Raw genomic sequence first — 13,602 nt, 5'->3', positions numbered from 1 at the left:
CTCAAAGTTCTGGGGGATGGGCACAGAATGACAGGCATTTGGGTTGGCCTGGGGGAGTGAGGGGCAGCTTCACAGTAGCATTAGTCCTGGACTCACTGGGCAGACCATAATGAGGAAGCCATCTCAGGAAGCAGGAGCAGTAGCATAAGCGAAGCTGAGATCCAAGAGAGCATTCCAGGCCAAGCAAAGGCTTAGGTGAATGCTAGAAAAGAGCTTAGACACCAGGTGGGACAAACAGGCAGGGGCCAGATGACTCGGATTTGTAACGCCAAAACTAGGAAAGTTGACCTATGCTTGGGTGATGGAGGAACTGCTGAAATCTGAGCAATAGAGGCACAATAAGATGCGTATGTGAGATCAGGGAAGGCTGTTGATGTCAAGGCAGGGCTGGAGAATGTGCGAGTGGAGGTCAGGGGATAAATCCAAGCCCTCCGAGATGGCTGGAGAGGGCAGTGGAGAAGGAAAAGATGTAAATCCACAGCCCTTGAATATCAAGGAAGAACAGGGAGTGAGGGAGAGAAAGGAGCCTAAGACAGTTCCTGAGTCAGGTTTGGTGGGAAAGTACAGGGGAGCAGCTGGTCTGGGGTGAGAGGAGAGAGACAGGGAATGCCACGCTAGGTCAGCGGAGGGTCATCCTTCGAGCCATCCAGATGGAGATGACGACTGATCAAGGTCTCTGAAGAGGAGGCTGCGCTGGGAGCCACTTCCCTCATCAGTAGCACATGGCAGTTGCTTCAGCCACAGACATGGGTGAGACCCTCAGGGAAGAAGGGAGAGCCCAGGGGAAGCCCTGGAAGCACTGGGCCCTTAGAGGAAGGTGTGGGAAGAGAAGCCCGTGAAGGAAACTGACAAGAGAAGGGCAAAGGGAAGGAGGATTCTGGGAGAAAATGGCATCATCCATTTGCAGACCACCATGCCACAGGGTCCACCCTTATGAAGCTCCTCCAGATGTTGCTGCCATCCATAGTGGTTTATCTTCTCTGGGCCATTTTTGATAATAGTACTTCACCTATCTTTCATACGCTCTCTCTACCTCTTGGTCTTCACCAATGGGATCAAGTTTCCAATTACACTGATTTCTGTTTACCTTTTAGAGTTTGTATAAATCAGCCACAGAGAGGCTTTGTGGTGCACACAACAGCTTATACAGAATCTGGGCTGCTTTGCTCAAATACCTCCTGCTGGAATACTATTCAAGTCAACAGGTTGGTGCAGTATGTATCCAACAAACAAGGAGACCCAGCAAGAGAGAAAGATGGAAGTGATACTGCAGAAGAACCCACTATGGGGAGCGATATAAAAGGCAGGGAGTAAGGCATCCCTGGAAAAGAGAACCATGAACCATCACACCCTCATTTTCCATAAGAAGCTTCACTGTGGTGGTCCTGGAAACTGCAATGGAAGAGCAGCTCCCATTGGCCACAGAAAGCCAGGCTAATCGCAAACTCCCTCCTTCTCTCCAAGACCTGACTGCATCCTTGGTCTTTGAGGGAGAGAAGAACCAACTTAAGAGGAAAAAAGGACTAATTCTTCAGTGTTGAAGTCAGAAGGAAAACACATCTTTCAAAAATGAAGAACAGAAGTCTAGCAGCACCAGCAAGATAATTAGAGCCCGTATGTATTTTTGACTAGAGCAGAATGAATAATCCTACTCTGTTCCAGTAGTAGGAGGTTAGTCGCTTAGTCGTGCCTGACTCTTTGTGACCCCATGGACTGTAGCTAACCAGGCTCCTCTGTCCATGGAAATCTCCAAGCAAGAATACTGGAGTGGGTAGCCATCCCTTGCTCCACGGATCTTTCTGACCCAGGGATTGAACCCAGGTCTCTTGCATTGCATGCAGATTCTTCACTGTTTGGGTTACGAGGGAAGCCATATTCTGTTCCAGGCTCTGAGCAAAAGAAAGAAGGCTCCTTGGTCTCTGGTCCCTGTGAAGCTGAGAGGGGGCTACACCATCCTGGACATGTCCATGGTGTCTTCTGGCTTCCATGCTGGTGGGGAGCACGTGTGGGTCTTGGAAGGCACAGAGATGGCTGAGTTTGGGTAGAATAACCACTTTGAAGGGTTAGGTACAAAGAGAGGGTCTCACTTTTTCGCAGTTTCCATTGGCTATGACATTCATAAGTGGTGTTCTACTCTCAGCCTGCTTTTGCATCAGTAGCAGCTGGGTTCCACCTTGAAAGCTGTGCTTGAAGTACTTCAGCAGAAGACAAACATTTGGTTAAGGAATAGTGGTAGTCTCACGACTGTTAGAATTTGGGGGAATCCTGGGGATTTGCTTTTCAAAGACATCAGGGCTTCTCAGCCTATCTGAGAAGAGGCAGCACAAGTCTGAGCCCATTAGGACCTAACCACAAAGGTCGTATGCTGGCATTTGGAAATAAAGTGAAGTAAATTTACTAAATCCTGGCCTTTAAGTTAGATGAATTCAAGACAGCGTCTAGAAAGTCAGCTTTCAGAAAATAGTAACTTGTTCCCATGACAGCCGTGCTGAAAAGTGTCCCAGCCACACACGGGGCTATGTCACTCCCTCTCTGTCACTCACCACCCTTATGACCCTCAGAAACTGGATTCACAACCTTTCTTACAAAGGTTCCTGACAGGTTCCTTTGTCTTACAAAAATCACACTTCTCAATATATATTTTTGTCTAATCTCATTCTAAGATAGGCAGAAGTTCAAAGTTCTACATTTCAAAAATAACTCAAAACCCCAAAGGAGCTATTTCAGAATAGGCAATATATTTCCTTTGCTATGGAGAAAAAATATTATATAAGTTTCATTGAAGAAAGATTCTTTAGAAAAGCAAAACGGAGCCTATTTTCAGAGTCACTGATCCCCTCCACTCTTAACTGCTATGTTTCTATCAAGGTTACTGGAACCAAAGCTTTCCACTTTACCTTTATCATGTCTATATACAAACAGTGTAAGTTTCAATTACCCCTATATTTTTATACTAACAAAATGCCACACCTCCTAAGTACACCAGCCAGTGTTAATTTGTAATGGTGAGGCTGAAGCTCACATCAAGAGAAGCAGACCCCACCCTCACCTCTACCCCTCTCACACACTGACAACTGCAATGACAGAATCTTGGAGCTTCTAGGGAGCCTAAATCTTTCTTTTTGGCTGCACCCAATGGCATATGGGACCTTAGTTCCCTGACCGTGGATCAAATCTGAGCCCCACTGGCCTGGAAGTGCAGAGTCTTAACCACTGGACCACCAGGGAAGTCCATTAGAAGCCTAAATCTACGGGACTTAGCCAGAAGTCCTAAATCCACCTCACTAGTCTAAATCTACTTCGCTAGCCAGAAGCCTAGTGAATCCCCCACATGAACTACACACAGGGAGGCAGAATGCTTAAACTGTGCAGGGGAGGAGAGGAGCTGGGGCTCTTGGAGAGACTGGGCCAGGGGAGAGCATGATGCAGCGTGGCCCTGGTTGGCACGCCTCCACTGGACTCTTCCACAGGTGCCCAACTCAGCCTGCTCCACTCCATCCCCTCGGCCTGTTTCTTTTTCCTATTAACTATTTGCTATTGATGATACCATGGGCTACCCAGATGTCCCAGGCAAAAAGCTGGGCATCGTCCTCAATTCCTCGCGCTCTATCTATCCCTGTCTACGTTCAATCAGCGCCATTCAATTCAGAGCTCTCTCTAGTCTACTTATTGAAGACCCCATGAACACACTCCTTTTGTCTCCTCTGCTCGGCTTGGTCCAAATTCATTTTTCTCCTTGGTTATCGAAAAACCTCCCACCTCTCAGTTGGCCTCCAAATCCAGAATTCCCTCCCCATCCTCTACCTTGATACAATTCCCACTCTTCCTTTCAGGTCCTATTTCTAACATGTATATCTAAACAGGTCATTTCTGCTGCTACATTCCTTCAATGTCAGGATAAAAGCTCCAATCTTTTGCAAAGCCTAGCATCTGGCTTTTCCCTCTCCCAAGATTGTGTTCCCATGTGCCCTCAAGCCATCAGATGATGCACTTGGTCAAGCTGTCTCATAACCACGCTTTCAGGCATACTGTTCCCTCTGCACAGAATGCCCTTCCCTCATCTTATATATTTGGCTAATCTGTAATCCTGCTCCCAGCTGAGGCTCCAGGCCTCTCCCTCTCCAGGAACTTTCCTTGACTCCCCTCCACTTGAATCAGGGCCCTCCTTGCTGCCTGCCTCAATCCACGGCGAGCCTCCGAGACAAAATATTTTCACAGCTGTGCACATGCATTGGACCCCTCACGTTATAGCGAGCCCCTTGAGGCAGGAACCACCTCCTTCACCTCTGTCTCTCCAATAACTAGTCCAAAGCCTCTCTCAGCAAGTGCTCAAGAAAGGCAGCTGACTTGATGAGGACAAAAATGAAACCTGTTAACCAGCCTTTCTTCCTTGTCTCTTTTTCCATTGAACAGTCACATCGCTCAGCAACAGCCCTGGACTTTAAAGTCTCTAGGTGCTGGGTTTACACAAAATTTCGAAAGATATGATGCTAATAGGAGGGGCACATGTGCTTCTTCCACCAATGAAATTCTCCATTTCGTTTTCTTGGAAGGGTGTGGTTTTTTTTCCCCCTTCTTGGCCACCTGAAGGCTTTGTGTGAGGGAAGGGTAGAGAGCACATTAGATTCATGTGATACAGAGGAAGAGAAGAACATAATTGAGTATCAACCTAGAATCAAGAATCTTTCCCCTGAGATAAGTAAGTCACAATCAAGTGTTCACAAGGAATAAGGAGAACTGAATTTAGAAACCACAATCAGCGTATTCAGTCCAAACATGTATAACCAGTAGCCTCTGTGAGGCATGTTAAAGGGGAAACTTTTATATTCCCATTCAGAGTTCCACTTCTGTTCATTAATTTCTAGTTGAGTAGTTGATCCCATGGTTCCCTGAGCCTGAGATATTAGTCTGAGATCCCTACTGCCAGGGACATCCACTCTGTGCCTTGGAGCTGACTTAAATCTTCAGGAAGGCTATTCACTATAAAAGGAAAAACAAAGCAAAGCGGGCAGATGATGTTAATCCTCTGAGAGCAGGAGCTGATCTACTTGTGAGAGAACTTAGTGACAAACCCTGGCAGGGAACGCTGACACCAAGACAAAAAGAGAGATAGATGTTTCTGAAAAAATAAAAAGAGAAGGAATGCTGGGCCCTGAGCTGTATTTCCCACTCCTGACCCAAGAGGCACATTCCTAAGGGACAGTGTGTAGCCAAACCTGGCTCATCTGTCTGGATGGAAAGGAAGGCTAGGATGAACACAGCGTTTCAGCAAGGTATGCACAGCTGCTGGCAAGAAAGATGAATTCACACTAAATTAAGCTCAATTACGGGAATTTTTGTTCTTTTCCCAAGGTGTGGGGTGAGGGCTGACATGCATCCCCTAGAGATTTGGAACTCCTCCAGATTCTACTACAGATTCCATGTTGTTCTCGTAAGCTGGGCGTTTAAAGAGTAGGAAAATAGCAATCAGATGATGGCATCCTGAGATGGATCAGAATGGGGCTTTAAAAGGCCGGCACTCCCGCCAAAGGGCCCGGTCACAGAAAGGAAGAGACGAGGATCCAAGAGGAAGAGCTGGCTCTCTTTAAAGGCACTTCATTTGATTTCAGATTTCATTTCTCAGAAAAATACAAATTAATTTGGAAATTGAACCCGGCGTCTGCTCTGGGACAGGGGAATTGAATGACATACTCTTAGGGTAGGCTGTAAGGGCTGCTTCTGTGCTCTCCTGGGAGGCCATTCTGAGCAGCATCTGGTGGCAGGAGTCCCCAGGGGGGTGGCCTTTGAGGGAAGATGGCACCAGGTGCCGTGGGGAGGGGCATTCGTGGGGCACAAACACTGGCCCCAACCCTCTGGGATGATGCTGTTTTCAGATGTGGATGTTTCTACAGCTTGACTTATCAGTGGAACCGCAAATATACTTTTTCCATACATAGAACGTTTCATCCTTTATCATGTTCCTTCAAATAGGTGTTTCTATTTAATTTGCTAAGAACTTTATCCTGTGAATCCCATGCAATTCTTTGGGACAGGGACAGTTCAATAAGTCAGCAGAAGGTGGATATACACAGAAGAGTGTCCTCTGTTTAGTCCCATCACCAAATAGCACGTTTCTGACCACACGTCTTGGGCCTATGAAGAAAATCTTGGATATAAAGTCTTGTCTGCATCACCTTCTGATCAAAGAAGCTCTAAGGGACAATTTGCACCAGTTTTAAAGGAAGGAATCGAATAAGCTGATACGTGGGAAGTCCTTGAACTTTGGAATATTTTGGCTCTCACTCTTAAATAGGGATAGGACATTGATTCCATCTTTCTCTCCTTCATGTGAGTAGTGACTTTCTCATCTCCAAAAGTCAGCATGCAATAGGCAAACCTTCACCTGCTCTGAGAGAATGTCTAAAGTATACAGAGGGCTTCAGAATAAAACACAAATAATGAAAGATAACAGAGAAAAGAAAGGCAAAGGAAAAAAGAAAGAAAAGATAATGAAGCTCCTGTAAGCAGACGGTGAACCCAGTGTCCTGGGGAACAAGGACTTCCCACAAGACCCTCTAAGCCCTTCAACAGGAAGGCCAGGCCTCCTTCCCATGGTTACCAGTTAGAACCTCACATCCACTGTCTTGGAAACCATTCGTCCAGACACCCCACTTGTCCAGACACTCAACTTCACTTGGAAAGAAGCAAGTCCAGAGAAACACTGGCTCCACCCTTCTTGGTCCAAGCATGGCTGAGCCATCCCTGCTCCCCATGCCCTGGGGCCCAGCAGCTGGAGCACAGAACTCAAAAATAGGTTTTGGGAGGTCTCCAAAATTATGACACATTCCCCTGAAAACTATGAAAGAGATATAAAAGAGGACACACATCCCCTCCCTGCCAAAAGGGGCCATTGCTTCTGAGGCCTGTTAAACACCTTCGAATGACCCATTTGTATCACCTGAGAGAGGAAAATATCAAGACGGGTCCCAACCACTCTGGACACTCAGCACAGCATCCATCACGGATGGCGCTGGGATGAGAGGATGCTGGGCTGAGCAGCTGGGAGGGACGGATGCTCCAGGAAAGTGGCTTCACATCAGGTTCATTTCCCCTGGTTGACAGGTTCCATTTTCAGCCTCAGGCTCACTTACAACCAGCACCCGGCGAGTAGTGGGCATCTCTCTGTGCCACGCTTCTGTGGTGGGGAGGGGGCTCAGTCCCCAGCCTCCTGTGTCAACACTAATCCTTCTCAAGGGAAAGATCAGAAACAGCACAACCTCAGGATTGTGTACACCATCAGTGAGGGTGCTCTCAGAGCCTCCTGTCAGCATCGCAGTCCCAGGGGCACGACTAGCTCTTGTTTCTCCATCTAAAATTGTTATTAGTGTGTCTCTGACGAGCATCTTTCCCTGAGGCCTTCCCAGCCCTTGAAAAACTTGCATCTAAAAATACAGAATGTGTGTATCCTCTTTGAACCTACCATGGATAATTTGGAAATCTCTATCTCTCGATGAGTATCTTTAGAAGAGGAGAGATTTACAGGGCAATGTAGGAACATTTATTGATGCTGCACAAAAGGCCTTTATCACCTGTATGCAAATCCGTTATCAGCCTTAAAACACTGTCACCAAGTCTCAGTGTTATTTTTTTCACATCCCTTCAACAGATGCAGAGAAAAGGGTTTGCAGGTTTCTCTGGATATCAAAGGGAAAGGGAGAGAGGAAAGGAGGCACCAGTACGATTCTACACTAAGAGAGATTTTAAAAAAAGATCCTGTGGTTTGTTTTGCTAAATTATTGACGATTCCCTGGCCAGAGCAGTGAGGTAGAAGGCTGGAGCAGATCAACGTCTGTACAGACAGGGCAGACCAAGGAACGGATGTGCAAACAGTAGATGCTATCGCCGCCAGCTGTGACTCATTTAATTGTCTGCAAGTCACTGCATTCAGAAAAAAAAATAAAAAGGAAAAAGGAGGGCGTTGACCTCTCCTGCTCTTCCCAGGTTTTGGCAAGCAGCCCTGGAAGGGGAATCCGAGCCCTTTCCGCCACGGTCAACCCCAGAGCTCGGCAAGGGAGGGGCCTCCCATCAGCCTGGGGAGGGGCGGGCTCCTTCCTCCTGGCTGACTACCTCTCTCCTCACCCTTCTGACTCCAAATCAAGGGAGGGGCTCTGTTGCCGGTGGTTTCTCGTTTTGTCACTCACCTTTCATACCACTACCTTCTTCTTGGAATGTGTTACGAGCAGTGGTCTGATCTTCTAAGTGTTCACTCCCACCACTTCCTGAAGAGGCTACACTGCTTTGTGGAGACAGGGGGGCATGATCGGATGGGAGGCACTGGGGTCCTCTAGCTCGTAAGTCCTCATGAGACATCCATCCATGTCCTAGAGGCTGGTTTGGCACATTCATGGGTGGGGTAAGGGACACAGATCGTTTCAAAGGGCTGTGGTGTGCCTGGCCTGAGAGAACTGGAAAAAAACAAAAATAAAATGAAATAGGTTATTCCCCCACCTTTAGCCTGGGCCACAGAAGAACCCACAGTACCTCTTAACCCTGAGAGATGGCGCTGTCTGATCGCTGCATCCGGGGTCATGGGGTGGCTCTCCCTTTGGGGTGGTTAAAAAGGATGCTGTCTGTACCTTTGGGTGAGTTGGGCTCTCTAAGGAGGCTACACCTATAAGGCCCACACTTGTGACCTTCACCTCTATAGGTCGGGATCTGTTTTCAGTTCTAACTGTAGAAATCAGGATTCGGAGCAGTAGACCCAAAAATCAGGTGAGGATTGACAGCCTGGCAAAGTAGCGATCTGCCAAGATGGAAAAGAACATGTCCTGGCCATTTATTTTTGGTGGGGCAGGGAGGGGGGGACCACGCAAAACCGGACATGACCCACGTCATTACGGTGGACTTTCTGGAAGGGGAGGGCAGACCACTCATCGTTGGCAATCTTGGCTGGGCTGAGCTAGCAGAAGTGGACTAGTCAGTCCTTCCAACCAGGAATCAGGGGAGCTGTCACCTCTGAAAGGGGTGCAGGCACAACAAGGGCCCTGAGACTAACAGGGACCTCAGGGTATGCGACACGGCAGCCGTGTGTGAAAGGGCCGATTCTCTCCCTTGGCTTCGCAGGTTAATGCCAGACTTTACATGAGAACACTTCCAGGTAACAAAGCTTTCATTCAGAAGCCAGTGGGGTGCTCTCCGTAAGCCGGGAACAGTTTTCTCCAGCATGTGCAGCCCTTCCGCACAGCGGGCAACATCTGTGTAGCCCCCATTTTTAATTTCTTTTCCAGAAAACCAGGAAAAAGCAACAAAACTCACATATAACTAGTCAAATTAAATTGAGGTCATTCAAGGGAGGGATTTAACCAAAATCAACGCTGAGGGAGCCGACGTTACCCTTGGTTGGTTTTTCTGGGTGTGTAAAGTGACAGCTTTACAAAATAAGTCTATTCATAACTTTCTCTCTGTGCTGGCCCCTGACAGGTCCAGTTTATTTTGACTGCTGCAGTGCTAACATGGAATCGAGCCACATGCATTTTTAAACATTTTTCAGGGAAGCCATTAAGTTCCATGTAGGGCTCTATCCCCTCCAATGAGGTATGATATTTACTCTCCCAAGTCCGGACTAGCACTGCTTTGCTGGCATTAATCCTTCTCTGTTTTTTAGCCAGCAGACTTGACATCCCAGTGTGAGAAGTTCTGCTTTCTGTTAAACTGCATTTCTGGTGGGGCAGAATCCACATAAAGACATGAACAGCAGGCTTTCTTGCCCCCACTTAAAAACATAAAGACCAGAGCCAAAGGCTGAGCGTTTGCAAAAAGTGTGTTTGAGACAGTAGTGGTGTGGGGAGGCCGCTCATGGTCAGTTGGCATTAACCAGGCCGGAGAGCAATGGAGTTCACACCCCTGCTGTCCATATTTCTGTTTGGCTTCATGTTGCCAGAAGCGCAGCCTTGTGTGTGAAAGAAGGGCCAGAAACTTCTTTATTAACAAAAAAAGGGAGGAAAAAAAGGGAGCTGCCAATTTTACTATCTGTAACCTGAGAAACTGGGTAGATTCTATCAAAGGCAAGGGATTATCATCTAACTTAAAAATATGCAAAGGGAACATTTTTTATTTTTTGGATTCTAACAGGCTAAAACAGCTTGCATTTCCACTGAATAGACTAAGGAAGAAGCTCTTTAAAAAGGCTCCCTGCAAAATGCATTGCTACCTGGTTGGATCCGAATTAGCAATAGAAAAAGAAAAAAAAAATAATAAAAAAAGCAGAATAAGAAAAAATAAAAATAAAAAGGAAGCAGCAGCAAAAATGAAGACAGAAGCCAATAGGAAGAAAAGCCAGACATCCAGAAAATTCATTTCATGCCTGTCTAAGTATTTATACAAAATTGACCGGACTTGTTCAGGGCTGCCCCAAGTGATGGGACTTTCCAGCTTAGACGTCTTTGCTTCCTGGTACCTCTGCAACCATTTCAGAATATCTGGTGGGTGCTCTGAATGGCGCTAGCCAGGTGGGCCCAGAGTGGAAAGGGGGGGCTCCTCTTCACAGCCAGGATTAGAGTGAGCCCCAAACCATAAAAGCAGACCTTTACCAAAGAGACACACACCCAGGGCTGATGGACCCCTTAGCACCCTACTTGGTTACAGGCAATAACAAATCCATCACCATGAGTGTGATAACACTGCTAAGAGAGTCCGCATCCTTGGATGCAGAGAACAATACCACACACAAGTAGCAGTTGAATTCCAGTATTAGATGAAGCCAATTTGCTTCTTTCCACCAAAAGTTTTCTTAAAATTCATGTTAGCTCCCCACTGATGAGCATCCTTGCGGAGGCTGTCAGTGTCCAGGGAATTCACTAGATGTTTACCTAACTTGCTGGGACTTATAGGGATTCATTCATAAAAACCTAGACCCATTTCCTCATATGCCCCTGGCTTGACTGAGGTCATAGAGGATATGGCATGAATTTGGTCTCTGCCTCTTGGGCTTCCCTTGTGGCTCAGCTGGTAAAGAATCTGCCCACAGTGTGGGAGACCTGGGTTCGATTCCTCGGTTGGGAAGATCCCCTGGAGAAGGAATTCTCCAATATTCTGGCCTGAAGAATTTCATGGACTGCATAGTTCATGGGTTCACAAAGAGTCAGACACGACTGAGTGACTTTCACTCTAATAAAAATCAGTTATACCTGAGGTACCAGGGCTTTTCCCCAGGGACTCTCTACCTAAGGCCTCACTGGGTCTGTATCAGAAAGACTCCTATAGCTGGCACCAAAGTCAGAAATGTCCCCTTAGGAGTGAACCTGCTGTAGCAACAAGCAAAATGTCTCCCACTAAGCTTCTGCTTTGCAGAGAGGGCCAAGGATTTAGAGTCAGGGGTGACACACACTGACATGAAAGCCAAGTTGTGCGTGGCAAATGCCTCATTTTTCCAAAGGGGACTTTGGGAAGGTGGCTGGAGCAGGTGACAGGTGACCTGCCCACGGGGGCACTTCGGGGTGAAAACAGATCTTTTGGTGGAGCAAATAGTGACCACAAAGCCAAATTTGGTGTTACTTCATGTGCTGGGGGCCTTTGTTTGCCATAAATTAGCAGAGGAAAGAATAAATGCAGTGGACAGAGAGAGTGTAAGACCACAGACTGCACAGCGGTGATGTGATGAATAGGCGGTCAAGGGCAGATGGTGCATGGCTGTCCCATCACTCCATTTTCTTTTCGACCAAAAGTATTCATCTGAAGTGGTGTTACATAGAGGAAGAATGGATATTCAGGTGAAAATAAATGAGTAAAAGTCCTTTTCCTACAAGTAGAGAGGGGAGAGCAGGGAAGCCAGGCTTCTGAGAAGCTTTTCACACTGTGTTAGTCTCCCCAGAATAACTCTAGCTAGAGGCGGGCCTTCTGAATGTTCTCAGCAGCTGACTGCTGCGTGGCAGACAACAGCACACGCTCCATTCAGACTTAAGCTGCCCCAGAGTAATATTCAAATGCTGCCGAAGTAAGCACAACTTGAAAAAAACCTCACTGTAGATTAGAAGTTGGCAAGTTCCAGCAGAATTGAGGTCCTGAATTTGTAACTTCATAATAATGAGGGTTGCGGGGACAGCATATTTCAGGGGGAGGGGATTCATTCTGATAATTGCCCAGGGGGGCAACACTGTAACCCTTGCTCTTGAAAAAACTGAAGCTAAGCCTTAATAGTATGTAGAGTATAGCGTCTATATCCCTTATATTTTTAGGAATCGCTACAAGAAATTTCAGGTATGTACACTTATATGTGGGGCTTCCCTGGTAGCTCAGCTGGTAAAGAATCCACCTGCAATGCAGGAGACCCCGGTTCGATTTCTAGGTGGGGAAGATCCCCTGGAGGAGGGATAGGCCGGGAGAGGCTACCCAGTCCAGCTTTCATGGGCTTCCCTGGTGGCGCAGATATCTGCCTGCAATACGGGAGACCTGGGTTCAATCCCTGGGTTGGGAAGATTCCCCTGGAGGAGGGCATGGCAACCCATTCCAGTATTCTTGCCTGGAGAATCCCCATGGACAGAGGAGCCTGGCGGGCTACAGTCCATGGGGTCACAAAGGTTCGGACACAACTGAGAGACTAAGCACAGCACAGCACACTTATATATGTACGTACATATGTATGAGTACCTATGATAATAGGGTACTGTAGTATTTGGAACATTTATAAATTCAAGTGAACTACAAATAAATAACAAATACTGAGCAAGTCTAGTTGAAATATGGGAAAAGCAGCTAAAAATAATCTTGCTCCAGCAGTGCAGCAGCATGATGTGAGTACAGAGGGTCTTATAATCTGGTAATAAACTCTGTCATACCATTCGGGGCCAGCTGCCGTCTGCGACCTCCTCTAACCTTATGATGTCTTTTTCATCTCTAAGCATCTTTCATGAGACTCCTTTCAACACTTTTTGAGGGGAAAATACGATACCTGGCGCTGCGTTCTGTTCTTTTTAAGTATTTTCCTGAAAGCCTGGAAATCAGATTTCTTCCCCCTTTCCTTTGACCAAAATTGACTTTGCCTTGATTTTTAGTTATTGAAATAAGAGGCAGGAAAAGACTTTTCAGGATAGTTAGACTCTTAAAAAACAGGTATAACTACCTCTTTTGCCTTCTTATGTGACAAGTAATGGGGCTGTGCAAAGAGGAAGGTTTGGGGTATGGGTCCAGCTCTCTCCTCAGTTCACTGTCAGGTTAAGAACTGCACCTCACTGTCAAGGAGAGCAGTGATCCCCATAAACAAACAGTCCAGACGACTGAAGCTTAATTTTTAACACTGAAACTTTATCCTAATAAACGGTAATGGAGATCGTTCAAAGATACATTGCATTCTTCTCTGTTCTCCTTAAATTTATACACTGAATGCAAGTAATGCTTTAAAATTATTATGAGCATAGGTTAATAACATTTCAGAGCTGGAAGGCCCCAAAAGGCAATATAATTCAATAATCCCTACGTTGTGAGCTGTGGGCCCCTGGGTGGTGGAAGGACCTGGGAATTCCTATGTGCACCAAGCCTGGTTAGTAGATGAAACGCTGTGTGACAAATGGTTTTGATACATATGCAGAAGGCATTAACATTAATCAAATACAAATTATTTTATATTTG

At 46.5% G+C, this 13,602-nt stretch overlaps 1 protein-coding gene across 2 annotated transcripts in view; it reads right to left on the bottom strand.

Moving 5' to 3' along the window:
- SAMD4A (sterile alpha motif domain containing 4A) overlaps positions 1–13,602 on the bottom strand; it is a 227,052-nt gene that overhangs the window by 47,557 nt on the left and 165,893 nt on the right. The window contains exon 4 of one of the 2 annotated variants that reach the window (XM_027554160.1): positions 8,181–8,444. The exons of the other annotated variant lie outside the window; for it this stretch is intronic. Coding sequence (XP_027409961.1) covers positions 8,181–8,444 — 264 coding nt within the window. The remainder of the gene's footprint in view (positions 1–8,180; positions 8,445–13,602) is intronic. 2 annotated transcript variants of the gene reach the window in all.

Source organism: Bos indicus x Bos taurus, chromosome 10, assembly GCF_003369695.1.
Source record: "Bos indicus x Bos taurus breed Angus x Brahman F1 hybrid chromosome 10, Bos_hybrid_MaternalHap_v2.0, whole genome shotgun sequence".
NCBI lineage: Eukaryota > Metazoa > Chordata > Mammalia > Artiodactyla > Bovidae > Bos > Bos indicus x Bos taurus.
The sequence above is the reverse complement of the archived record's forward strand: the minus strand, read 5'-3'. Positions and strand labels throughout refer to the sequence as shown.